Source organism: Clytia hemisphaerica, unplaced genomic scaffold (assembly GCF_902728285.1).
Source record: "Clytia hemisphaerica strain Z4C2 unplaced genomic scaffold, Clytia hemisphaerica genome assembly, whole genome shotgun sequence".
Taxonomy (NCBI): Eukaryota; Metazoa; Cnidaria; class Hydrozoa; order Leptothecata; family Clytiidae; genus Clytia; species Clytia hemisphaerica.
In genome coordinates this window covers 166998-194405 of record NW_027104093.1, presented here as the reverse complement: position 1 = coordinate 194405, position 27408 = coordinate 166998, and the positions used below count along the sequence as shown (strand labels likewise).

Sequence of the window (27408 nt, the reverse complement as noted above, 5' to 3'; positions counted from 1 at the left end):
ATAAAAAAGGCTTTTTTAAGTTCTGCATTAGTCTGCGCGCGTATGTCTAGAGATTGAATCCCAACGTCATATGCTGTCAGATTTGAATATGTTTTGGAAGACCATCGTGACTTTATGGAAAGAAGTCATGATGAAAAGCTGCGGAATTATACGAAGTGCTTCAGCTTTTATTAGACAAAGATACCTTGAATTCGCTCATAAAGTCACTTCTCTTCTTGTTTGAGATTCAAATAATGAAGGCTTGAATGAGAAAGAGTTGATTAATTTTAGAAAGTAGAAGCGATTTAAGTAATCTTTTAGAAAAACACGAAAAATTGTCTAGATATTGGTCATGAACCTATTTCCCACAAATTTTTGATATTCATGACGTAATCTTTTATACGGAAACACCAGAAAAACACCGGGCGTTTGCCATCAGTTTCATTGTTTGAATTCAAAACTTCAAAATTTGGTGGCAAACGCCCGGTGTTTTTAGTGTATTTCCGTATAAAAGATTACGTCATATATATCAAGAATAACATCATAGTACTTACTACGTCAACAAAGTTAAAAGTTTGTATATACAATTAGAAAAAAATATCAATTTAATTTAATTTTGATGTTCATGATAAATTGAAAGGAGAAAAAATATATAAAGGTGATTCCCCACAAATAACATTGCATCCCAGCTGGCGCACAACGTTGTTTTAACGTTCATCTAACGTTATATGGACGTTGTGGACGTTAGATAAACGTTGAAACAACGTTGTGTGCCAGCTGGGATATTACGTCAAGTCAAAACCTTAGAACATTAATTTAATTTTGATGTTTACAAAGTGCTTTGGTTTGAAGAAAGTTCTTTTTGGTTTTTGGTTATGATGACGTAATTGATTTTATCTTATCACTTGATGATTTTTTTTGTTTTGATGATGTTAAATTTTCTTAGTCTACACAATACACAGCTCCAGGCTTTTAGGCCTTGGTCTGTAGGCACTGCTATAGGCGGCCACTAGTAACCCCCACCGGGAATTGCTTATCAATGGGTTTAAACATAATAAAAAACTTTCACAAAAGATATTTATCAATTGAGATTTTAAATAAAAGAATATTTAAAACACAGCTGATTGGCTTAGGTTTCGGAACTCTCTATTGTTTCATTAAAAGCATGCGATTTATCCGGAGATTTTCAATATTCAAAACAAGAGCAGTGCGCATAGCCCGAAGAGTAGAAGTTTTACGCTGGAAACGAAGGAAGATAAGACGTAGACTAAACTTTCTTTGGTTTTGAAATAGTCTAGATATACAGTGTTGAAGATCTCTACAGTTCGATTTTCAAGGGGAATTGTATTTTCATAGAATAAGTGAGCGTATCGAATACCTTATCGGGGAAAAACATGTCGGAGTTTTATTTAGTCGGGTTTTTTTTTCGTCGGGGAAAATTTCGTCACCCATCAAAATTTTAGTCACTTTCCCCGACATATTTTTCCCTGATAAGGTAGTATAGCGTCGTTTATGAGAGTTTCTTGTTGACCGGTGGTTTTCAATATTATCAAGTAATGAAGCGTATCGAATCGTAAAATATCGAATTAGAGAGCGCCCATTGTATATATAATTTTGTAAATGAGGAAATTCTGTATTTTGCAAGGATTTAAAAAGGTACCTCAAAATTCCATTCGCTTAAGGAAGGACTTTCAGATCTTTTAGCTGCATGTTTGATTTCGTCGGAACAAAGCTTAAATTGATTAATTATTTCATTTCATACATTATCGGCCAAAAGTTAGTCGGCCTTAATTTTAGTCGGCCCTAATTTTAGTCACCTCGTCAAAACTTAGTCACTTAGGGTCGACTAAGCGGTTCTATTTACAGTTAATTTGGCCCAAATTTTTAGTCGGCCCTAACTTTAGTCACCAAGCCAAATTTTAGTCACTTATGGCCGGCTAAGTTTTGGCCGATAAGGTTGATTTTAAGGTCGAAATTTCTCCTGGGTAACCAGGACTAGAGCACTCTCATAACGCCTTTTTATTGGTCCAGAGGCTTGAAAGTTTTTGCGTCTAACCAACGGGAATTATGGGAACGGAATCTGTCCTTATGGGCACATGATTTATTTCGACATTGAAAAGACCTAATAATGTACAGATAGAACTTTATTTTATTAATGAATTTTCATTCCTCTATATTTTCATGACGTAATCTTTTATACGGAAACATCTGAAAAACATTGGACGTTTGCCAACAGTTTCATTGTTTAAATTCAAAACTTGTGGCAAAAGTCCGGTGTTTTCGGGTGTTTCCGTATAAAAGATTACGTCATGAATATCAAAAATTTCTATTGTTTCACATTTCTTTTTACTTTTTAGAGTAATTTCGATGACCTTAAAAAGTTAAAAAACGAAAATTATAAACAAGATGAATATCGAGTCAATACTAAAGGAACATGGCGATTTGAAGAAAAAACAAGGTGGGGGAGAACCGCTCCAACAATTCCCAAGGGACGCTCTTCAACGTAAAGAAAATTTCACTTACTCAACTTCACCCTCCATCTCAGATCAATTTCAAAGATGGCATATACAGAGTTCAATGTCAATGGACCGCGAAGATGATAAATTATCAAACGGGGGAGAGTCTTTTGAAAAAAAGTCGAATTATGGAGATTCGTTTGAACAAAAATCGAATTACGGAGAATCACCATCGTCGAGTTTTGAAGAGCGAAAAACGACAACACAATCGGTACAGCAAACAAGTGTGATCACGTCTGTGCGACAAAAATCGGCAGAACGAGCAACCACTGACCGTTCTCGTTTAAAGTCGTTTCAACGACAAAAAAGCGTGAACGACGAAGATATGGAATGTACAAGTCCGTTAGCGATATTATCGAACGACGGACCGAGAAAAGTTGGTAATAGCGACAAAAATAATAACACTGACCGTCAAAAGCAACCGAAGTTGCATTCGATCGCTTATTTTTTAGACGACAATAATGCAAGTAATCGGCCGAAATCGCATATTGTAAAATCGAACACTCAAGAAGCGAAGCCTCATAGTTTCGACCGTGATTTTTATTCCAAAGTACAGCAAATGAATAAATTTAAAAGCAAAAGCTTAGATTTGATGGACAATGATATAGACTTAAACAAACCACAAGGACATAGTTTCCCAATTCGTTATCTACCAAAACATTCAAGCTTTGAGACTGACGAACAGGGCTCCCGTTATATAAATGCCCTACATATAAGCCCACCCACCGCTGCACCGCCTCATTTATACGGACATGGAAGTTTAACAAATAGCCCTTGTGGAAGCCCTATCGATAATTCCATTCGACATAGCCCAGCAGCATCGAATGGTGTTTCTCAATCTAAGAGAGTAAACTTGATGGGAGAAGCAGGCTCCCCGTCTATGATTCCTATGCAATTTGGTAGCGGACGAGGGCGGCCAGAGCAAGCAATGGGTGGAACACCCTTTGTTAAGAGTCGATCTACAGATCTACAGTTTCACAGACAACATAAATTTCAACAGAAGAAGGCTTATACTCTAGCCACGGCACCTTACGACGTACACGAGAAAAATCTACGACGTATCCTATCAGAGGAGAACGTTCCTGAAAATCTTTTACTTAAGAAATCACTTGGTGCTCATTTCGCAGGAATGCGTCGAGCAGCCAGTTACGATTTAATAAGTCGTCTAACTCCGTCATCAGGAAGCTCTCCGACACGACAGAGTAGTGACCCGAACACATTCGCGTCACGGCATAAACCAAAGGCGACCAAAATTATGTTTCCTGAGCACGATAACGTTACAGACTGTAATTCTATTTTCACGCAACCTATAGAAGATGAACGCGCGCATGCGTTGAAAATCAATAAATTAATATCAGACTTTGCAAATAATCCAACTTACCACGGACCACAAATGCATTCGAATCTTAAGCAACCGTCGTTCGATGATTTGGAAAAAGCACAAACTTTAGCAGGCTCTGTTCAAGGTGGTAGTAACACAAAGAAAAATACAGACTCCAAACAAAGTAAACTTTTAGTTAATCAAAATTCAATGGATAAAAATTATGCGATAGGTCCGTATAAATATGATCCGGATATTGACGATCATGTGGCTGTTTCCGTATCCGGTCTTCTAACATTACCGGGATCAAACGAGAAAAAGTGAGTGATTCTTATTCATTACCGTACTTACCTGTAACAATCCAAAAGTTCCCTTGACAATCAAATCGATCTGATTGGTTTAAACTCAAAATTATGATGTAATTGACCTAAATGAACCAATCAGTGCTTAGAAAAAGAGTTTGATTATTGAGGAAATTTTTGGTGACCTTAAAAGGTTGTTATAAGGTGAATACGGTAGCCTGAGATTTATTTCTTTTTCTATTTCATAGCTACACTCCTTTCTCAAAGCCCCGGTGAGACTATATTCCCCATAAATTATATTTTTTATTTTTATCGAAATACCAATGGGGATAGAAATGTTACAAGTCAAAAAATCCAGAGGGGATGCTTTTGGAGTGCAATATTTTCCATTGTATTTTAAATGGGGATGAAAAGAAAATCAAAATTTTCCATTGTGGCTGAAACTGTAGGGCCCGTGGTCAAAAGCTCGCCAAATTTTCCAGACCCAAATTTTCCAGAGAGGTCGGCGGGCCCAACCGGGTCACACAGGGATTTATATTCATTTATTCTGCAAAGTTTTTTTGGTCTCACATTGCAGGGTTAGACATCCCTGTCTCGTTGACCAAATGATATTTTATAGCCATTGAAATCAAAGCTCTTATGACTTAAAACACTTCAAAAAGGTAAAGAGGACTGAAAATTTGGCAGAGTAGTTCTTCGGGTTATTCGGAAAAACGATTTCAAAGGAGCAAACCCCAGTTTCACTATTTTTTCTATAATTTTTAATTATCTTATCTAATCAAGTTTAATTATCTCGGAGGGTGTGTTGAGGAAAATAACGATGCCTAACTGCATCATTTAAACAAAATGTTAATTACACTTTTGCCGATAAGAACATCCGAAGCTTTTTTTAGCCTTTGGATATTCTTATTTTTTTGAGTTTTAAGCCTAAAAATTTTCTTAACATGTTTTTATTTTCATCATTTTGGGAGTATTATTGCCCATTTTCTTAAGAAATTGGGTCCACAAAGCCTTACAGTGTTCTTACTGTTTTTTTTGGCCATGGAAGCATTATGTTCTTATAGTTTGCTCTTTACAAAAAAGAAGTTGTATGCTGGTTAATAGCTAAGCTAAACCCAAAATCAACAACCAAATTATATTGCTCTCGTAGAAGGGTCACGTTTTGAGGAGTAAATAATTATCCCACAGCAATTTGCTTAATTGAATATCAGCGTGGGTTTCCTTTTTTTATTTTATTCCACTATTTGATGTATGGATAGCTCCCTCTCTTCCGTCTCCTAAGCTCCTGCATTCCAAAGTTACATACACTTTTTTAAAGAACAAATTATATAAGAAAATAAGACTCCCCGATGGCCGAAAATTTGCGGACTCTAAAATGTCTTAGGAAGTTTCACAAAAATGTTCACAAAATGGAGAAAATAAGAACACGTTTAAGAACATTTTTAGGCTCAACACTCAAAAAGCTTAGAACATCCGAAATGTTCGATGTTCTTTAAGAAAACGTGTAGTGTTGAATAGTATCAAAAAGCAATCCAGTCTCTAGTTGCCTATACACGTTTTTGTTATAAGAAATAACTATATAAGAACATAAGGCTTCGATGGCCAAAAGAAAATTTTAAGACTTCATGGACTCTAAAACACCCAAATTCCTTAGGGGATCGCACAGAAATACTAAGTAATATACTAATTGTTCTTAGAAGCAAAGAACAATTTAAAAGCTTTAGAAATTTTAAATGTTCTCACAAAAAAGCGTATGACTCAAACTACAGATAAAAAATTCTTAACAAGAAAAACGATTCGGTTTAGGGAAAGTTTTTATATAACTAGCAAAGCCGAGGACACTCTATTCTTTAGTTCGAATCAGAGAAAGGTTACATTTTTAGAGGTTCGAATTAGAGAGAGTTGACTGTAATCTCAATTAAATTGTCTCTCGATTTTTTTAGATATCCAATATCAGTGGGCGAGCTCCGACGTCGCATCGCACCGCCCGAATTCCTTAACAAAGTCGACATGATCAGTTACGTACGACTTGCTAAAACATCCGCCCGCGAGTTATTAGAGAAACACGCCATCCGCCCTAAACATCATAGCCGGAAATCCAAACATAGTGTTATCTCCAAAATGTGTGAAGCCGAGTGTGCTGAGCTAGCTAATGGAATCAAAATGCTGAGTGAGTTGTATTTCCCGAAAGAACTTTTAGCACAGCAAGCGATACAGAGGGTGGCAGAAGATGAAGAAGAACACTTAAGGAGACAGAAGTTGACAGAACAAAGAAGACGATACGAAATTGCCAAGTAAGTTTTGCTCCTGCTTATCTCCAATCCAAAAAAAGATAGATAGAGTCGATATTTTACGTGGATAACCCAGTAATCTAGGACTTTTAGACAGTCTTTCGATTGTTTTCACGGGGTCCACGGCCAGCCGGCTCGGCTATCTATGAACTGAACGGAACAATGGAAGGAGCGGGTATTCGAACCGCGAACCCCTGGTTTGAGAAGCTGACGCACTAAACCACTTAGCCATCGGTCCTTATTTAAATACAGTTGACGTTCTTTAACTCGATATCGCACTATTCCACCGTCAACGAGAAAAATATATTCCACTCCTTATTATCTTTTCAACAAGCGCAAAACCACCATTTCATTCGAATTCTATCACAAGTTACAACCTTTTTTGTCTCCGCAGATTATATTGAGACAGACTTTATTCGACATTCTACTATCCGATACTCTCCATTATTCGATAAAATTGATAGCCACCATCAAAAAGGAACTCTCATAAACGACACTGTGCTACTCGATATACTCCCTTATTCGATGAAAATACAATTCTCCTTGAATTGAAAATTAGAGAGCGTCAACTGTAATTATTAGTGACATAGTAGTGAAGTGGGTATCAAACTTGACTGCCGTTTAGGAGACCATGACTGGATTCTTACCCCCCCCACTTGGCATGGGAGTACATCATCCCCCGAAATTAATTGGGCAGACATAAATTCACCTGAAACCTGTAGGCGACTGAGGGTAGGTAAGTAGGTATCGAATCCACAAAACTGTGAGACGACACTGACCTTTGCAGTCTGGTGTTTCAAGCCTCCAGCATTGGGGTAGGGTAGGGGGTACTAAATTTGAAGGATGAAAACCTCATTGTGGAATTAAAATTTGATCGAATTGCGATGTTTTTAGGAGCAAAGAATTGAAATTTTTTCCATTTTTTACCCTTAATGGAACTGAGATAGAATTACACCCCTTCTCACAGACCCAGTAGTAGTTTATCAGCCAGTGGGGATAAAATTAACAAGATGATGGGGATTTATATTTAAATATTCTTTTGGCTGGGGATTTCAATTCTTCAAGTCAGAAAATGTTAGGGTGGGAAAAATAGCATAATATTTTGCAGTGAGGATTGGTTTATTTGATTATTTTCAGTGTGGACAAAAATTAGAGGATTATTTTCTACAGGGACGATATTTTGGACAATTTTTCCAGTGGGAAGAGGTCCCAGTGGGTCTGTGAGAAGTTGGTGTATAACTTTCTGATTTTTCAAACCCTTATAAATTCCAAATAAGTTCCTTAAGGGCGGCACAAATCCGTACCTTCACTTGGCGTTTAAAAACCTCTTTTTTTCCGAGCACTTTCGTGTCTTTTAAAGTCTATTCACGATAAGTGTGCACTCTTTTTTCTTTTACCTATAACTTTTGAAGGAATTATTTAATCTTTATAAATTTGGTATCATTAAAAAGATATTAGTGAATGGAACAATTTGAAATAAAAAAATCTTTAAAAAATTCTAAAAGTGAAGATGAAAATGAAGAAGAAAAAAAGGAAGATCTTGTAGAAAAGTGCTATAACTTTCATTTTTATTGGAGAGATTCTTTGATCTTAGGAGATCGTCACTGTGAAGAAATTTTATTAAAATATTTATTAAATATAAAGTTATGATACAAAGTTAATAAGTTGACCCCAAAAAACAGCAAAAAACTGCAGAAAACAGCGTTTTTAGACGTCAATCAGCTTATAACTTTGTTTGATATCTTTTGACTGAATGATTATTTTTGAGAATTTTTTTCACAGTGATGACGTTCGATGATTAAGGATTCAACTCAGTGAAAATGATAGTTATAGCACTTTTCTACAAGATCTTCATTTTTTTCTTCTTCATTTCCACCTTCATTTTTAGAATTTTTTTTTAAAAAAAATTTATTTCAAATTGTTCCACTCACTAATATCTTTCCAATGATACCAAATTTATGAAGATTGAAGAATTTCTTCAAAGGTTATAGGTAAAAGAAAAAAGAGTGCACACTTATCGTGAATAGACTTTAATATAATTGTATTATTCTTTTTACTTCCAGGAGTGTATTAACTGAAATTTCCGATCTGGTCAAAACGAATGAGCACCATGAAGAAATGCAGGATTATAAACTGGCTACCCACTCGTTTGGTTCTTTAAACCTTAATAACAATATTGAACTTTTAACGTCAATTTTACAGACCCAGACGGATGCAGTCAATCAGAAACTTTGTAATGATGGATTTTCAGATAATCTGTCTATGGGTTGTAATGACTCAATGGAAACTGAATCTGGACTTGGAAGTAAGAATAGTAGTATTGATGACCCACACATTTGATGAATACTCTTGAATGTGATTGGTTGATTGGAGTTGATACTGCGGGGATTTTGATTGGTTAATGAGATCCAATACTGAATTGTGATTGGACGAGATTCATGAGGCTGCAACTCGATTGGCTAGTAAGATTGTTTTGTGGATTTTGATTGGTTAATTGAGGTCGATATTGGATTTTGATTGGTCAATGCAACTTCATACTTACTTTTCATTGGTTTATGCTATTCGATACTGAATTTTTATTGGTTAGTTGGAGTTTATGATTGAGTTTGATTGGCTGATTTACTTGGTCTCTCGATTCTGATTGGTGGACACTGACATTCCAGAGAAAACATCGTCCTAATAATTCGGATTAAGTGAGACAGGGGCCTTTGAGTTTGCTTGATACTTTTGAGAATTTGCTTATAAAAAGTGCTTAAAATCGGACATACTAGCTTGTTTATAACATAGTAACATGAAGATTGTTTTAAGGCCGAGGTAAACGATTCCAAACTTTCATCAAACATAGAAATTTAAATGTTGGATAAATTTTGGAATTCCTTAAAATTGCTCAGTCGCAATATCCAAGAGCGTTAGAATGGACGACTAATACTTCTGCAAGGAAAAAGAATTCATAACACAACACTGTGTCACAGGCAAAGATTTCGTCCCCATTCGAAATTCATTGTTTAGAAATTGCACTACAAAACCATCCCCACTGGATCTTTCAACCTTAGAAAAATAGAAATTTTATCCCCATTGAGATTTCAATCGAAAGTTTTATCCCCACTGTAGAAGAAAGTTTCATTGGGGCTGTGAGACAGGGCTGTTTCATAATACCTTACTGTTGTCATCAAAACTTATATATTTTTTATTTTCCAAAACACGATGCATTTTCATTTTATCTCCGATATTGTGTGGTTCAAATATTGGGCTCTCTTTGAAAAAAGCTTGTAATTTTCCCTATCGATTAGGTGCAAATAATTACGATTTTTTTTTTAATTCGCTTTCGCAACCCTTTAAAGCAGAATCCAAGATGGTTCTATCGAAAGAAAATGTTGGTCAAGTTCTAGCCCAAAAAGTTCTTAATGTTCTTCTTTTTAGTCAGGACTAAGGCTAAGGATCCGAAGATCGATATTCGGCCGGGCTACAGCTCGCAACCCTAATACCACTCTGAGATAAAACCTTGATGGGGGTAGAATAGATGTTCGATTTTGAAATTCGTGATTTTCACGACGTAATATTTCTATCAAAAGAATCCAAAAAAGACTGGGTATTTGTCACTAATTTTGATGCTATTGTAATCTTCTCGAACGAATACACCCGTTCTTTATAAGAACAAATTATATAAGAACACGAGGCTTCGATGGCCAAAATGTTTAGAACAAGTTAAGAACATTTTAAGGCTTTGCAGACTCTAAAACACCCAGTTTTTTAGGAAAATGGACCAAAATACTCACAAAATGGTGAAATTAAGAACATGTTAAGAACATTTTTAGGCTTAAAACCCAAGAAATTAAGAACATCCGAAGGTTTCAAAAATCTTTGATGTTCTTATTAAAAACCGTGTACGAAATTTTGCATCTCATTACCAATCATTTTTTAAATTTCTATTACACTTTTTTTTCAAAATTAACAAATCTTTTACAATCCAACTTATAAATCCATTGAAAAGAGGCTTCAGATGTTGTAAATATTTTTTTTTTAGTTTTAATTTTTTTTGTCTTGAGAAGCCAAAAAATTATGTGTACATAAATATTCGTTATTTAAAATCTAAAATTTTGAATGCTAGAATAAAAAGATAAAATAAAAAGAATCGAATTTTTTTAATTCCCCTAATTTTAATTTGTGGGGACATATACATACTCTGAGGTATTTCAGTTTCCAACCGTGGAAGGGGTAATAGCGAGTTTATGTATTTACACTTTTGAGGACGGTAAAGTGACTGAAGCGATTTGGAATAACCCGGAGTTCTGACCCACAAAATCGAGGACGGTAAAAGTGCTGATTTACCGTCGTCCTCAGTTGGTCAGGATCTAGCCAAATTATAACCTTACTGTCTCCATCGCTGAAAATCACATACATAAACTCGGTAATGACCTAAATAGCCAACGGGGACGTGCTGCTGGATTTCCAAAGTTGGACCCAAAACCCGTATCCAGTTCCCTACAAAGATGGTCGAAATATATTGAGATTCTTTTGTATTTTAACGTTTTTCAAAATTAAAGTTCGGACGAGAATTGCTATATTAGCACTTCAGCTTTCTTTCATTGAATATTTCGATTTTAGAGGGTTTCGGTGGCTTCTAGGCTATAGTCCAAGCCTTATTGAAGAAAATTTGAGCTTTTGAATCCTGAGATCCTAAGCTCCTAATCCTAAGTCTCATATTAAAACTCTACTTTCCAACTGTAGTTTATCGCGCTTAAAAATCATTTATGGTGTATAAAATTTCGCCATAATTGCAGCTCGCTTTTTGATAATTCTGATAGTACTCACGAAAGGTGCTCACAATGCTGTTTCAACGTTCATCTAACGTTTTTTGGACGTTGTGAACGTTAGATAAACGTTGAAAAAACGTTGTGTGCCAGCTGGGACGAAAGGTGTTCACGACCGTAGATCACGAAAAGCGCTCACGATTGTATTACGCCCAGCTGGCACACAACGTTGTTTTAACGTTCATCTAACGTTATATGGACGTTGTGGACGTTAGATAAACGTTGAAAAAACGTTGTGTGCCAGCTGGGACAAATCAAAAAGGTGATACAAGTGGCTCTTGGTACGAGATTGTATTGGATCCTTGTCAAAAACTAATATTTGGCAAAAATTGAGCCCCTGTTTTCACCGGTATGCTTACAAGAAGCAGTGTTGTTACGGATCAATCAACCCATCGTTCCTTCCATTTCTAATCTAAATGTAGTGAACTGTATCCATAAATTATATAATGAATGATTTTGCGCTGGAAAGGAGACAGTATAGTTTGTAGAAGATTCTATTGCCTTCACAAGATCGCTCAAAAAGGGAATGATTTAAAAGGCGGGGTGAGTTTGGAAACTGATAAACATCACGGAGATTTTACTGGTTACTAAGTTTGACCAACCATCGTAGGTGCTTCTTCACGACACAGGACGAATATTGAGTCGATGTACACCAAGATGTGATCGTTCGTTTGGTCTATACTCTACAGCCACTACTTTTTGTATACCACAAATAACAGCTGTACATTCTGCGCATATATTGTGTATTTGAAGAAATTCAACGAATTTATGTCCAACTATCTTGCTTCAGGAGATTTGGGTGGCAGAGCTGGTGTATGCATTTCGCCCTTATTGGCTCATAAGCGCACTGCACCCTGGAAAGCCAGCATGTCAACCACAAACTTATTTCCACGTTTTAAGAAATTTTCAGTAAGTAAATCTGCGACTGCAGTCGGAGGCGACCCGAAGGCTCGTCTTTCGATAGCTATCTACCCGAAGGTAGGAGAGGGCGCTACTATTTCTCCCTGGATTTCTCTACTTACCCTTGATCCTTCTCCTAATTGCTGAGCATCAAGCAGAGAGGCATCAAGTACCATTTTGGGAATCTTTGGTATGATCCTGCTTGGTGTTGAGCCCACAATCTTTCAAACCGTAGCCAGATGCTCTACCACTGCACTACGGTCGCTAATCGGTTTGGTAGATTGTATTTAGATGGTTTCGTTGAGAAAAAAGGAACTCTACGGCGCCAATAGAAATAGTGGACGGAAGGGAAATTCCCCACGGAATCCCTATTTTGACTTTTATTATTCTAACGGTTGTTACGGGTAACGAAAAATACAAAATGGTGACGTCAAGAAAACACAACAATCCCACGACGCTAATGGGCCGAGCAATACGACACTAAAGTGCCAATTTTTTTGGCACAGTTTTGTTCAAATCATATCATGAAGTATCGATTTTGAAATCAAAACAAACACTTCAAAGCCAAAATTTATTTTTGTGAATCTATATCTGTGATGCGATTCTTTTTGATAAGTTTTGAAATCGGATACCCTCCCCCTAGCCAGCACCTGACCGTATTGAGATTTTCTAGAAATCGAAAGGTAATCCATATTGAAACATTTCAGGACCTATTTTGTCGTTCTATTGAGGTATTATGTATTTCCTTCCCGGGAAGGGGGGTACCAGGGTTGCAAACTGACGGTTTGTGCCACCCGACTTTAGACCCTCGGCTTAGTAGGACTAAAAAAGTTTGTAAATGTTGTGAATTCTACGACCCTTATTGGGACTGATTTGACCTAGTTTCGATCTGTGAAGGGGGAAAATTGAAGTTTTTCTATTTTCCCAACCCCTAGTGGGGGTAATGAACAAAGATTGATTAATTTTGAGACTGGTTTTCATATTTTGAAAATGTTCCTTTTGCTAACGCAAGCTTCATCAAAACTTGCTGGATTAGCGTAGACTTAACTTTGCGTAGCGTAAGTATTGATTATTCTATGTTGACTTCCAACAATTCTCCTGCACTGGCCTCTTTAAGTAAGTCACAGATCCTTTTATCGGGTCTGACTCGTGAGGGTACTGGCTAACCTCCCCCAAAAAATGCAAAATACTCTTAAGATCAATGACGTCGACTCTTGACCAAACAAAAGCAAAAAAAAAAATCTTTCAACAAAAACAACACATATGAAATTCAATAATTTTTGAATTTTGATACAAACAAGTATCTCTTGTGCAACTCTTTGTGTTATTGAATAGTTGTACGTTTTTTGTGCTAAGTTGTTCATTACACTAAGATATGTTGAAGAATGTATCGTTTATACTGAAATGGCGCTGTTATTGGAATTAATGTTTTTAGGGCGTTTGAATTTTGCATGGTGAATTTAATTCTAGTTTTTAAACTTTCTAAATTATAACGTTAATTCGTCTCTTTAAGACTATTTATTTACTGCTATCTAGGGAATACTTTTTGGCCGAAAGGGTGTCAGGGTTGATGCAAATTTGTGATTTTCTAAACATTTTTATTTTATAGTACGTTAATTTTATGGTTGTGAATCATTGTTATATTTTTGTATTTATGAATTCTTTCAGATTACACCCCTGTGTCACAGACCCAGTGGACCCCCCACCCCGGTGGAAAAATAGGCCAAAAAATCGTCCCCGGTGGAAAAATATCCTACAATTTCAACCCCACTGCGAAATTGCTCTATGATTTTATCCCCATTGAAAACTGAATGTAAAAAATTGCACTCCAAAACCATCCCCACTGGAATTTTTGAGCTGGAAACAATAAATTTTCTATCCCCATTGGCATTTTGATAGAAATTTTCATCCCCACTGAGGGAAAAAGCTCTACCGGGGCACTGAGACAGGGGTGTCAGATTCTTTCAACAGTTGCTTTTTTTGTTGAATAAAGTGTTATAGAAAATTTTTGACATCCTTTGCAAGAGGTCAGTGGGTCTTGAAAATACAAACTTTTAGATACTAGACAACAAGGTGCTGGATAATACTTAACACTTTTGTTTATAATCATCTACATTTTCCTAACATGTAAATTGTAAACAAAAAAAGTGTGAATTTTTTACCAAAGTGCTAAAAATCATCAACAAACTCTGGAAACAAATAAAAAGTACAAAAGATTAAAAAATTATCCTAATTTCACATTTCTGTCTTAGTTGCCTGACACAGTCTCTTCTCACAGACCAGGTTGTACCCACGCTCCAACTGGAAAAATTAGTCAAAATATCGTCAACATCGGAAAATTATTTTTTTTCCACTTGAAATACTCAAATAAATAAATCCATAGTGCAAAACAATGTGCTACTTTTTCCATCCCCACTGTAAATTTTCTGATTTGAAAATAAATCCCAAACAAAATAAAAGTTTGGAACATCAATTCCCATCAATTTTCAGTTCGTTATTTCTACCCCACTGACTGAAAAAATCATAACGGGTCTCTTTGAGAAGGGGGTTTCCTGATGAAAGTCTTAACCATTATGGATAACAGATATAATAAAGCTAATAAAAGGCTTTACACGGAAGATTTTGGATTCTATATCTTCCAAAAATACTCTTTGGGGTAAGAAAACAGACCAAAACTCGATTCGTGGCTGGAGAATTTAAACTCCATTGTCTGTGAGTCAGAAAGTGGGGATAGAAGAATATTTTGCAGTGAGGATTTGCTTGTCTGATTATTTTCAGCAGTAACAAAAATTAGGATATAATTTTCAACTGGTGACAATAGTTAGGGGAAAGGGGTCTGTGAGAAGGAGTGTCGTGTGGAAGGTTTTAGGTTCAAGCCCTGGCTGGATCATACTAAAAATTCCCAAATAGTATTTGATACCTCAGGTTAATCTCAGCAACCGAAATATATCTACGGTAAATTGAGAAAATCTTCAGGAACATTAAAAATTTGGTAGGCAATTGCACAAAAATACTTAAAAATTGTGAAATAGGTTGAAAACCATTTATTGGAGAATCAGTTTATGTATCCTTAAGCAATTTGAAGATATCAACCAAAAAACATATGTTGTGTGTTTTGGCACACCTAGTATAATATTTTAACAATATTTTTCGACTTGAAGCTCAAAAATCTAAAAATATCCAAAGGCTTAAAAGATTTTGGACGTTCTCACGAAAAAAACTTGTACCCTATATATATAATAAACCAAATTTGTTTGCGTGTATAAATTCCAAATACTCTTAGAAACTACAATGTGATAAAATTCCTCCAACCCTCCAAATAAAGATATTTGTTTGTTCATAATATTTTATTATTTGTTTTTCTAAACTAATTGCTTTCTTCCTGTCAAAAACAAAAGTTTGCAGCATAAACAGAATACATGCAAAAACTCAATACTAACAAACTCTCTTTCAGAGCCTTTCAGAGTACATTCCAGTTTCTAAAAAAATATAAAACTAAGTATTATGTTATGACACTCTTCAGTGATTGCCTTTCCATTATTAAAATTTAAATATTTGGAAACCTTAAATTATTTCTCGCCCGTGACCCATCCAAATATTTAAGTTTTTATAAGTATTATACATGGAACTTTTATGAGTTCGGTTATTTTCCAAGCATCGGGTCTTTCATTACATTAGCATGTCACTGTCCGTGGTCCTGCATTTTCGTTTTTGAAGAAACAGCGCTTTGTCAATTCATCAAGTATATTTTGAAAGAAACGGCGCCTTGTACCACTCAGTACCAAACAAACATTCAAATATTACGAAGTCGCTGGATCTTCATGCCGCTTCGGCTTCTCGTATGTTTTCATACAGGAATTTTGTTGAACACCACAGATCCTATTAAACCCCTCCCCAGATGGCGGATCTAAAGAAGGGGCTCAGAAATTCATAAATGAGAGTCTTTGTTTCCTTATAAGGAATATGGCTTAAAGAAACACTCTTCGTCATTAATTTTTGCGAAGTACCTTATGGGGAATATTTCGTCGGGGAAAAGTGACGAAATTTTAAACAAGTGACGAATATTTTCCCCGAAGAAAATTTTCCCCGGCCTTAATGCGTTTATCAGCTACCAGCAAGTGACGAATTTTTCCCCGACGAAAATTTTCCCCGGCCTTAATACGTTTACCAACTACCAGCAAGTGACGAATTTTTCCCCGACGAAAATTTTCCCCGACGAAAATTTTTCCCGACGAAGTTTTCCCCGATAAGGTATTCTGTAATTTGAATTATAATATTGGTCCACTCAGCTGGAGAATGGTATAAATTACTCTCTGTAATTCGAAGAAAACTTTTAGTCCCTTGAAGTTCGTCGAACTAGAGAGAAAGTCAATTGAATTTACATTGGCCAAGTGACATTCCCTTCTCACAGACCCGATGGGATTTTATCAGCCTGTGGGGTTAAAAATAACTGACAAAAACTCGATGGGGGACTGATATTCTATTTTTTTATGGCTGGGAGTTTGAATTTCATTATTTTTAGCCCGAAAATTCGGTAAGGATGAAAGAATAGCACAACATTTTGTAGTGAGGATTTGTTTTATTTGATTATTTTCAGTGGGGATAAAAATATATAAGTATAACTTTCCACAGGGGCCGATATTAAGGGTCCCAGTGTGTCTGTCAGAAGGGGGTATCAAGTGGTGAGCAGCAGACTAGGCTAAGTAATAAAGAAGTTAAATAAATCGGTAAAATCACGACGAAGAACGAAAATTTAACAGGCTAGTGAGTTTCAACCAATCGAATTTCATATTTTCACTAGCTTATTATATTTTTCGTCCGTCGTCGTGTTTATCCTGGTATGCTTAACCTCAGTAATATCGGTAATATCATAACCATGAAAGACGAAACCATATATTTTTGTATTTCTTGTTCATTCCAGTTTTGTATAATTATTTATTCGCCTTGATGGATGGAAACTCTACACCTGTGTATAAAAAATAAACACACCGACTGACTGATATTTAAAAACTATGTATCAATTTGGACGAATGTTATAACCTGAAGAAGACGATAAAATATAAATTGATGACAAAACATTTAACGACGCATAAACGAAACAGTGACTAAATTATATATTGATAAACATTTTTTGTTGACCGAACCCGATTTTGAAATCCCGATTTCCCCGACTTGAAAAAATGATGGATTATCGACACTCTAGTGACACATGGTCCTCCGTTGATCCGATTTCCCCGATTTCACATTATGATGGTTCTTCTTACTACGGCGATGTATCATCACCTACCAATGAATACCCCTCACCGAATTGGCCTTCTTACTACGGCGATGGACATTATAGTTGCTGTAAGTGATTTTTTTTCTATAAATCTTAATTTTATTTTTGGATTTCAAAGTGGAATGATATTTGACATGTTTTTCAGAAATAATATATTTTTATCGGGGAATGAAGTTAGGGTTTTAGTTTTTCAGGGGAAAACTTTCGTCAATTTTCACTATTCACTCTAACTTGACTAAATATAAATTGTCTAAAAGAAATGGTTTCTTATTCTGATATTACAGTACGGGCTTGACAAAGGGCGCGTAGCTAAGCTATGTAACGTCCTTGGTTTAACATGTGTTTGTTTATCATCGAGCACTGTTCAACATGATTTCATGGCAATGATGTGTTTTTATTCAAAATAAAATCCTCAAAAACGTCTCCCTTGTATAACTCGACTGGGAATTGTTTAATTATTCAAAAGATATTTCATTCCAAAGGCAATTTAGCTCATTAATTCCACTTTTTTTTTTCGGGATACGCTGTATAATCATGGTATTGCACCTGTTGTGTTATGGTTAAGTTTACTTGTATGTTTGACGAAAAATGCCCACGTTTTCGTGCTTGCATATGAGCCCGTTTTTACACCAACACGTTGCCACTTTGTCACCCCCAGAATTTTAAATTGTGCAAGACATTTCTTTTCAGAAAAATCAGTCAATCTACTTTACATTCTGTTGAATTTTCCAAATCTTTAATTATATTTCCTAGTCAAAGTATAATCAGTACTTATTTTTGAAATCGCCAAGCTTTAAGCTTTCCAAAGATGTAAAAATAACGTTTATACGACCTATCTATAAAAGGTTGAACTTTTTCTTCTTCATTTTTCTTCCTGTTCTTTTCAAATTTCACGGAAAAAACAAACAGTAAATTAATAAGCTCCTTTCTACCTTTCCAACGATACCAAACTTTTTACGATTGAAGCATTGGTTGAAAAATAACATGCAAAACAAAATTTAGTGCACACTTATCGTGAAGGGAATTTAATCCTCGTTTGAAATTCAATTTAAAAAAAGCACTCCATAACCATCTCACTGGATTTTTTAAACTTCGAACTATAGAATTACTACCCCCATTGGGGTTTTGATAGATTTTTAATCCCCGCTGTGGGAAAAAAATCTAATAGGGCTGTGAGACAGGGGTGTAAAAACGAAACCCAGAAAAGGAAGGAATAGCATTATCTTACGTGTGAATTTAGAAGAGCCAAATGATATTTTTTTTTAGGTCTCAGTTATGGCAATTAATTCCGGTATCTCACTTTTCATGCCCTGCACAATTCTTTAGTCACGGTCTCGACTGATAAAAGCTGCACACCTCGTTCTTGTGTCCGGGGGTGTCGATAATTTGTGAAGCATAAGGTCTTTTTCATACCCCCAGCTGGAACACAACGTTGTTTCAACGTTCATCTAACGTTATGTGGACGTTGTGAACGTTAGATAAACGTCAAAAAAACGTTGTGTGCCAGATGGGCCGTCAAACTTCTCTCAAAGGGGTACAGGAACCATGAATTAGCAATTGAGTTTCTGAAAGGGTCTTAAATTTTCGAAATATAAAAAACCGACTCCCTCTAAAGGTCATAGATTTTCATCATTTGGATTAAAGTTGGAAAATCTTGGCTGAAAATTGGGAATAATCTCAAAGGAACGCTAAAACGACGAAAAATTGGCAAAAACTTTGAAATTCAATTCCTCGATGGGTCTATGGATCTATTTTTTGAACTTTGGCTCGTACATAGCTGTCACCTCGCGCACCTAACACTCCCGCGCATGCTTATAAGGTCCTTCTGGCATTTAACTTATTATTTATCAATCTTTCCTTGTTTACATTTTTTGTCAAATGATATCATGATATCTACCTATAATATCTAATTGTGTCACAACTTTTATGAAATACCGTCTGTAAAAGCAAAAACAAAATCGATACTTTTTTCCTATCTTGTGATAAACGACCTGATGAAAGCTTGATATTTTTAGTGTTAAAAGATCAAACGATTTTAAAGATTACTATAAAATACTATTTTGCTAGCTCTAGGTCAAGGCAACTTTTCGAATGTATTGAAAAAACGTTTGCTAAACTGTATACATCCGAGGAAGGGTATTTGGGCAAAAATCGGTACAGGGATATGCCGATGCTCACTCAGGGTACCTTTTTTCACGTCCATGAGCTCCAAGTAGGGTCGCAAAAACACATGAATAGAAAAATTAGTTCTTCGTAGGGCATGGGAAATTTGGGGGAATTGAGAAAGAAGTGAAAAGTTTTGAGAAAAGTTTGGAATTTCAGTTCAGTCAGGATCACGTTTTTTGCAAACTTTGGCAAAATTTTCAAGCCCGCGTAGGGTCCATTTCAGTAGCAGCGGCCTCATCAGTGGCACACTCCCATTGGTTGGCAGGGGTAGCACTCCTGGTTTTTAAGTTTTTCCCTATACATAGAGATTATGTTTATCGAACAAGTGAAGAAGTTGCAGCAATTTTTTTGTCCCATCTTTCTAAACCCAACATCTTTTTAGCTGTAAGTAAGTCTGCGACCGCAGTCGGAGGCGACCCGAAGGCTCCTCTTTCGATAGCTATCTACCCGAAGGTAGGGGAGGGCGCCACTCTTTCTCCCTGGATTTCTCCACTTACCCTTGATCCTTCTCTTAGTTGCTGAGCATCAAGCAGAGAGGCATCAAGTACCATTTTGGAAATCTTTGGTATGACCCGGCTGGGGGTTGAACCCACAACCTTGCGAACCGTAGCCGGATGCTCTACCACTGTACTACGGTCGCTGTAGTGGAAGGAGCCACCCCATTATAGACTTGGGAGTCAGAAAAATTTCTTTTGAAGATGTAAACTTGTTTCACTAGTCTCAGATGAGTTTTAAATAACTTATATGAAATTATTTAACATGGGGATATGTGTTCTTCATCTTCTTGATTGAGACATGCACGATAAAACTCTTATATATCCCGTCACCAAAGCTAAAAGAAATTTCAGAAATATCTCCTTTTGTGGGACGATATGGAGTTTTTACAAGCTCTTATTTGATTTGTTTGGTCGTTAACCAGTAATAAAACAATTGTGTTACTTTTTCTAAAGTACGCGTCATTTTTATTACTTCAAATGACCAATTATCAAAGTATCTTATAAAAACTCCATCTCATCTGCTTTTTGTGGGAAAATCTCTCACCGAGACTGCTCTCGCAGGGTGTGAATATGCAGTCGCTGTAGCACCGTCTTCTGACAAGCAATCAGAACCATTCGAAAACCTACGGAATCATCACCATGGCATTCGCAAACATTAGTTTAACCTACACGTTCTTTATAAGAACATACTTAAAATTTAAAAGTTTTCTCTCGATAAATAACTTAAAGTTTCGTGCTTCTGCACAAATGTACAAGAGATGAGCACTATTCAATATGATTTCATGACAATGATTTAAGAACAATATATAATGTAAGAACAAAAGGCTTCGCTGGCTAAAATATTAAGAACAAGTTAAGAACATTTTAATAGGCTTTGTGGTGAACTCAAAAACACCTTATTATTAGGAAAATGGATGAAAATACTCACAAAATGACGATAATAAGAACATTCTATGAACTTTTTTAGGCTTAAAACTCAAAAAGTTAAGGACATGATGTTCTTACAATAACTGTGTAATATTTTTGGCAAATATTTCTTCGATTTCACACTATTTTGCGTGAACACTAGGACTAGCGCTATAATGTGGTTTTCCTTTGCCCATTTCCTGACTCTAAATATGAGCTTAAGTTTAGGGGATATGGTTACTTGACCCCCGCCAAAGGGAAGTTTCACTTATTCAATAATAATTTGTTGCTTTTGTTGGTGAAACATTCTAAAAACAAATGTCGTTGCCAATTTTTACTGTATTAATGACGTAATCAGGGGAAATTGATCTTTTTTTGAAAGAGGGGTTTGACCCTGTAAGATAAATGTACGTGACTATAACTGCAGGATATTTGTACAATAAAGAATTTAAAAAATACAAAAATTTTTGAAAAACAAATTAAAAAATACAAAAATTTTTAAAAAAGGGACCCATTTCTGCCTTTATTTTTGAATCTTGAAAATATGCCATAGACAAAGCTGGGGACGAAATCAAAGCTCAGAAACAGATTGATCATATATTTACTGTTATGCATTAAAAAAGGATTTTAGAAGAAATGAAGAAAAATTTGAAAGAAAATTAAATTTGGAGAGAATTTATTTTAGCGAATGACCTATAAATTTAAATTTGCGGAAAGAAATTTTGGAGAATTTGGCGCCAAAATAGAAAAATCAGACCCTCTTAGGGTGCTTTTTTGGAAAAATGTGGAAAAAATATGGAGACTTTTAAGAAAATTTTGGAATTTTAGTCCCATTCAGGGTCACTTTTTTTCAAAAAGACGAGTCCCATGTAGGGTATCCATTTTTCGAACTTCAGTGGCACACACCCGTCGACCGGCAAGGGTAGTACCCCCCACCGGGCTTCCATCATACCTGAGCTACAAAAAAGATATCAATTCAACCAAATTTGTTCACGAAGGCGTACAATATATATTTCAAAAGAACAAGAAAGAAACAATCTTGGTCAAAATATATTTATATATTGAGAATTTTGGTTAATTCCACGTTTTTAGCAATTTAAAGTTCGGGTGAGAAAATCGCTTTTAGGCTCTAATTGATAAATTTGTTCGAATATTTCAATTCGGGAGGGGTTTATAGACTTCCAGGTTATATTCTGAGCCTTATTGTACTATTTTTGGACTTTTGGATCCTCAGATCCTTAGGTGCTAAGTCTTAAGTCTAATGTTAAAACTCAGAGTTAAAACTATACCCTTCTAGCCTAATTTAGAGCGCTTCCAAATTAATTGTAGCTATAAGATTTCATGAGAATTTCCCTTTTTTCTCAAATATTACGACTTTGATTGTATCCTTGATTTGGAAAACTTCTAAAATAATCCAAATTGGAAATCTAGATTGAAATCTAGATCAACAATTACGTTTTAAGACCCCTCCGAGTCCCTCTAAAGACCAACAAATTATCTCAGCTAGTCATTGTGACAAGTAGGGTTTCGAGCATCAGATTTTATTATCTTATAGTTTGTTAAATTAAAGATTTGGAGTCAAAATTATTCCAAGTTTATATTATGACAAAGATGTTTTGATAGTTACACATTATCAACTGTCATGTTAACACACACAAAAATAATTAAGATAAAAGGTAGCCTTAATTTCTTTATATTGAGACCGGCTCTTTTAGTTCTATAGATTTCATATCTCGCCGTTAATCCTTCCGTTAAAAGATTTCATCAAGTCTACATGTTGTGTTTTGTAAGAACATGCAACATGCTCTACGCCCGGGGGGGGGGTACTAGGGTTGGTGAATGAGGGGTATGTGTGGACGGGACGGGCGTGATTTTTCCCACCCTTAGAGAGGCTACTTTGAAATTTCCTGATTTTTGTAACCCTTAGAGAGACTTTGAAAGGTAAAAAAACCGACCCTTACCGTCCGCACATACCCAGCACCTATTTTTGCCTAAATACCCCCCCCCCCCTCCCGGGGCTCTACCCCACCAACACAAAAAAAAAGTGCATGTCCCATGGTTTCCTTTTTGTTTCATGGGACAAAAAGTGAGAGAAATACCCAAAAGTCACGCTGATTTTGTCCCTGGAACAAAGGTGAGATTTTACTTTTATTGGTAGAAAGAAAAATCAGGAAGAGACACGAGAAAGCGTTTCAGGTTGGTGGGATGGTACATATATTGCATTGCAAGTCATCAGAACTCACGAAACCTCCAATCCGTAGGCAAAATTGAGTGTCTTGAAAGTCATTGTTAGGCTCGTTAACTCCTTCAGGGCAAGTTAATTAATAGTTCCAACTTCAGATGCAATCATCTCAGCTTTGGAGCAATCTAAATAGATCATTTTTGGATTCGTTGGAATGCCTTTTTATGATCTTTTCAGCGTGCCAGATTTGTAAATTAGGTCTTCACAAAAATTTACGGCAGCCGAAAAGTATCGTTCCAAATTAAACGAAATTAACTTGGGCCGTCTTGAAAGAGTTAAGTGGTCTTTGGGCTGATTTTCCCCAAAAGTAGAGTAAAATTTTGGATAACTTCTTTAAGAAAATTACATAAAATGCTAAAATGGGTTGACTTTTTTGGAACAGTTGCAAAGCGAAATATAATTTTTAGATCAAGAAATTAATATTACGGTAAAACAAAAATAGTGAAAATGATTGGTCATATTAAGTGGACAGCTTGATCAATCAATTATCACTTAATTGCTTATCAACGTTAACTAATTGAACAACAGCACAGTAAAATATGATGTAATCTTTTTCCTTGAGGAATAATATGGAGATCATTTTTAGTATCCGGATAATTTTAGCACTGTTTTTGTGTGTGTTGTGCTTTCCTGTTCTTTTCTAATTGTTGGGTTTCTTATTTTTCCTCTGATACGTGTATTACGCATTACAATACACGTTAGTCAATAGACAGCTCTAGGCTTTTAGGCAGATGTACACGTCTTTTTTATAAGAGCAAAATATATAAGAACATAAGGCTTCGATGGCGAAAATCTTAAGGACAAGCTAAGAACATTTTAAGGCTTTGTGTGCTCCATTTCTTAGGAAAATATGGACAGAAATGCTCAGAAAATGACAAAGTTAAGAACATGTTTAGAACATTGTTAGGCTTAAAAATCAAAATGTTAAGAACATTCAAAGACTTCAACAATTTTGGATGTTCTTATAAAAAACCGTGTAAATTTCAAAACTCAATACAGTATTCAAAAACAAGAGCAGAGCGCAATCCCGAAGAATAGGTGTTTTACACGCTCGAAACGAAGGAAGATATCCTGGTACTGTGCTGCACTCGGGGGAGAGGGCTGAACACTCGATTAAAAAACGACCGTTGGTATAGCCAAAATTTAGGCCTTTGAAATCGGACCCTTATTACAGTTACCCTGAGTATCAGAGGTTAAGTTTTCAAAGAAAATAGTAACCTCTGAAGACAAATAATAGAAATTTTATCGCGCATGTGTCAATCTAATCACTGTAGAAAAAATCAAAGATGAAGAGCAAATATTACCATATTAATGTCTAGCAGACTGTATCAGTATGCAGTTTACTATTTACGAATTCCCCAGAAACCTCCAAGTGTAGTTGACATGAGTTTATTTCGAAAGAAATCTTTTACATGATCCCCAAATGTATAACAGTAATTACTAAACTTTTAATTATGGAAATGTCACTTTAATTGAATCGAAATAATAGACAGACTTTATGTTATGATTCTCTATCACTGACTCTTTTTACAAAGCATTGATGACTTTTTGTAAGTTGTGTTTTCAACGACGGGAATAAAAATATCGACTATGACGCTCATCCAAGATCTTGGATGGTCTTCATGGTTACTTTTGTCTTCGCTGATTGCGCGATGAATAGAATCTCGATTCGTCGGCACAGCGTAAATATATGATTTTGAGCTGTGCTTTTCACGGTATATTACAGTGCATAGAGAAAAATTAGCCAAACTTGAGTAAATTTTGGCGAAAAATCGACCATTACAAATTCTACACACTTAGAGTGCACTTTCTCTCAAATTTGCTCATTTCGACCCTTACAATGCACTTTGGGAAGCTTTGAAAAAGGACCCTTAAGGGCCGCACGTACGGTCGGTCGTTTACCTTGAGTGCCCCGACCGGGGTTACATATAAATGAAATGGGTGTCGGGTACGTGCGAGTTTAGGATTTTTTCATAAAAATAATGGACTGAAAATCGATGGGGATTGATATGACCATATTTCTTATGGTTTGGGACTTCAATTCTTTTGTTTTCAAGTTAATATTTTGTAGTGAGGGTTGCTTTATCTGATTATTTTCAGTAGGGACAAATGGAAAGATGCATTTTGGCGAGCCCTTCGTACAAAATATCTGCTGTTCTCTGCTATTTGTCAGGTGGTGGGTTTTTTCTTTGAAACTGACTAGCACATCCCATTTTCTAAGGGCTTTTAAGGATGGCTTGTTTTCTTCAAATTATCTGCCGTACGTTTACAGGTCTTACAGGAAAAGAGATCAAAGATGAACACCAGATAGTATTTTGTAGGTATAAATGATATCACCATTCATCGGCAATCCAAAAAATATCTGCAATCTGGTTGGTTAAAAAGAGTACAATATATTTTGTATTTTACATTTAAAAATATAAATTGACGAAAAGATGTTGTTGCATTGTAGCGGTAGCAGCAATCTAACGTCACTTTGCTACAAAAGTGCCCTGCGCTTGTTTCCAACACAACAAGTGCATTTTTGGGTCACCGATAAACCAGTTATCAGACATTTAACTCAACCTCGTCCCCGTGTATCCCAGGCTTTATTTACGCTACTGATTGACGCCAGGGTATTATCTAGCGCTATCAGTAAGCATAAAAAAGCTAATAATACGTAGGGAACGAGGTTGACATTTAACTATTACGTATCACCAAATAATAATTTTTAAATGATTACGTGTTCAATGATAACAGCACATCGTATTTATAGGTCAGGTCAAAGTGTAAAGCAGATAAGAGAATGGAGAAGGGTGGGACAGCAGATGAGAATAAAATAAAGCTGAGGAAGGACAGAACTGCAGGTTGAATACACTTTTTCTAGGGAGAGGAAAGTAGATTTTAGCTGAAAAACAGATTCAAATATCTGGGAGAAGGGGTCCTAAATCGTGTTTGACATTTTAATGGAGCAGCACATCGATATTTCTAGGAGTGGAAAGAATTCAGAACAATTAAAATTAACAATGTACGAACAGCAGATATTCGAGAAAAGGTCGTTGCCAGATGCTTCTGAATGGAGGATAATTTTCTACCGGGGACGATATTATGGCAAAAGTTGAAGAAATGACTAATCCCTAATGCCAATTCAAGTTTCTGTATTTGTAACATTTTTCGTTCATAATTCAAAACAATGTCTTTTATTAATTAGATAATACTTGAAATAGAAATATAAAGGGATGAAAATTTCATAGATATGAAAATGTTTCCAAGTTTCAATAAGAACATTTAGTTTGAATATATATTCTGTGTCACTGTGTTGGTTTTAAATCGATTCGCATGGCGCTGCTACGGAGAAAGATTTGTTTTTTATCAAAAAATTATGATTTCATACAAAATTTATAAGAATTCTAACATGTTACTTACCTGAGAATATGAATGTTTTATTGAGAAATGGGGTTTTAATATTTTATTCAAAACCCCATGAGTAAAAATATTGACCGCGATATAAAAACTAAAGAGAGAAAATCGTCGAAAAATTTTCCGAAAATGTCGAAAAAGAGAACAAAATTGAGAATGCGGACCTGGTGGACCAGTTCTTTTCCGACCAAAACATTCGATCGAGAAAAATAAAAACAAAAAATCAAAATGGCGGCCGAGGTGGATGGTGAAAGTGGTAAGACTGGTGAAAATCAAAACAAAGAAAATGGTCAAGATACTCTAGAAACTGACTCAAAAACAGTTCAAAATGAAACTATAACACCTGTAGAATTAAAAGAGACGATTGAAGAAAATCTATCAGAAAAAAATAGCGTAGAAATTGACGATAATGTGAAAGGTTTCAAAGATGAGAAATCTGAAAATTTGATTGACCTGACCAATGAAAATGATGTTAGCAGAGACGAGATGAACATAACAAATGATGTCAGCAGAGACGAGTTGAACATAACAAATGATGTCAGTAAAGACGAGTTGAACATAACAAATGATGAAGAAGAACGAACGACTGAACGAACAAACGATACAAACGATGAAGCTTCAACTTCTGAAGATAGGAGTAATCAAGAAGAACGTTTCAGAGTTGATAGAAAACAGCTAGAAGCACTCTTGAAAGGTATAGCTTTCATTTTTAATCAACAAGTCCACTTAAAGTCCTTGCTTCTGGTGAAAAAGTGTGTATTGAGTTGAATGGTTTTCAGGGTCATTATGGTGTGTTACTT

At 35.7% G+C, this 27408-nt stretch overlaps 2 protein-coding genes across 3 annotated transcripts in view; both read left to right on the top strand.

The window, feature by feature from the left end:
- The first annotated feature begins 3960 nt into the window (after nucleotides 1-3960).
- On the top strand, nucleotides 3961-9610 carry LOC136812843 (transcription factor AP-2-epsilon-like). Its single transcript, XM_067069369.1, has 3 exons — nucleotides 3961-4136; nucleotides 6062-6412; nucleotides 8473-9610. Exons 1-3 carry the CDS (start codon nucleotides 4027-4029, stop codon nucleotides 8747-8749), a joined length of 738 nt encoding a protein of 245 aa, XP_066925470.1. The 5' UTR covers nucleotides 3961-4026; the 3' UTR covers nucleotides 8750-9610.
- A 7429-nt stretch (nucleotides 9611-17039) lies between these two features.
- LOC136812842 (protein bicaudal C homolog 1-B-like) overlaps nucleotides 17040-27408 on the top strand; it is a 55595-nt gene continuing 45226 nt past the window's right edge. Inside the window, exon 1 of one of the 2 annotated variants that reach the window (XM_067069367.1) lies at nucleotides 17040-17466. In XM_067069367.1, the coding sequence (XP_066925468.1) occupies nucleotides 17301-17466 (166 nt within the window). In that variant the 5' untranslated portion in view covers nucleotides 17040-17300. Of the gene's footprint in view, nucleotides 17467-26798; nucleotides 27303-27408 lie in introns of those variants that run through there. The other variant, XM_067069366.1, reaches the window with a different exon arrangement.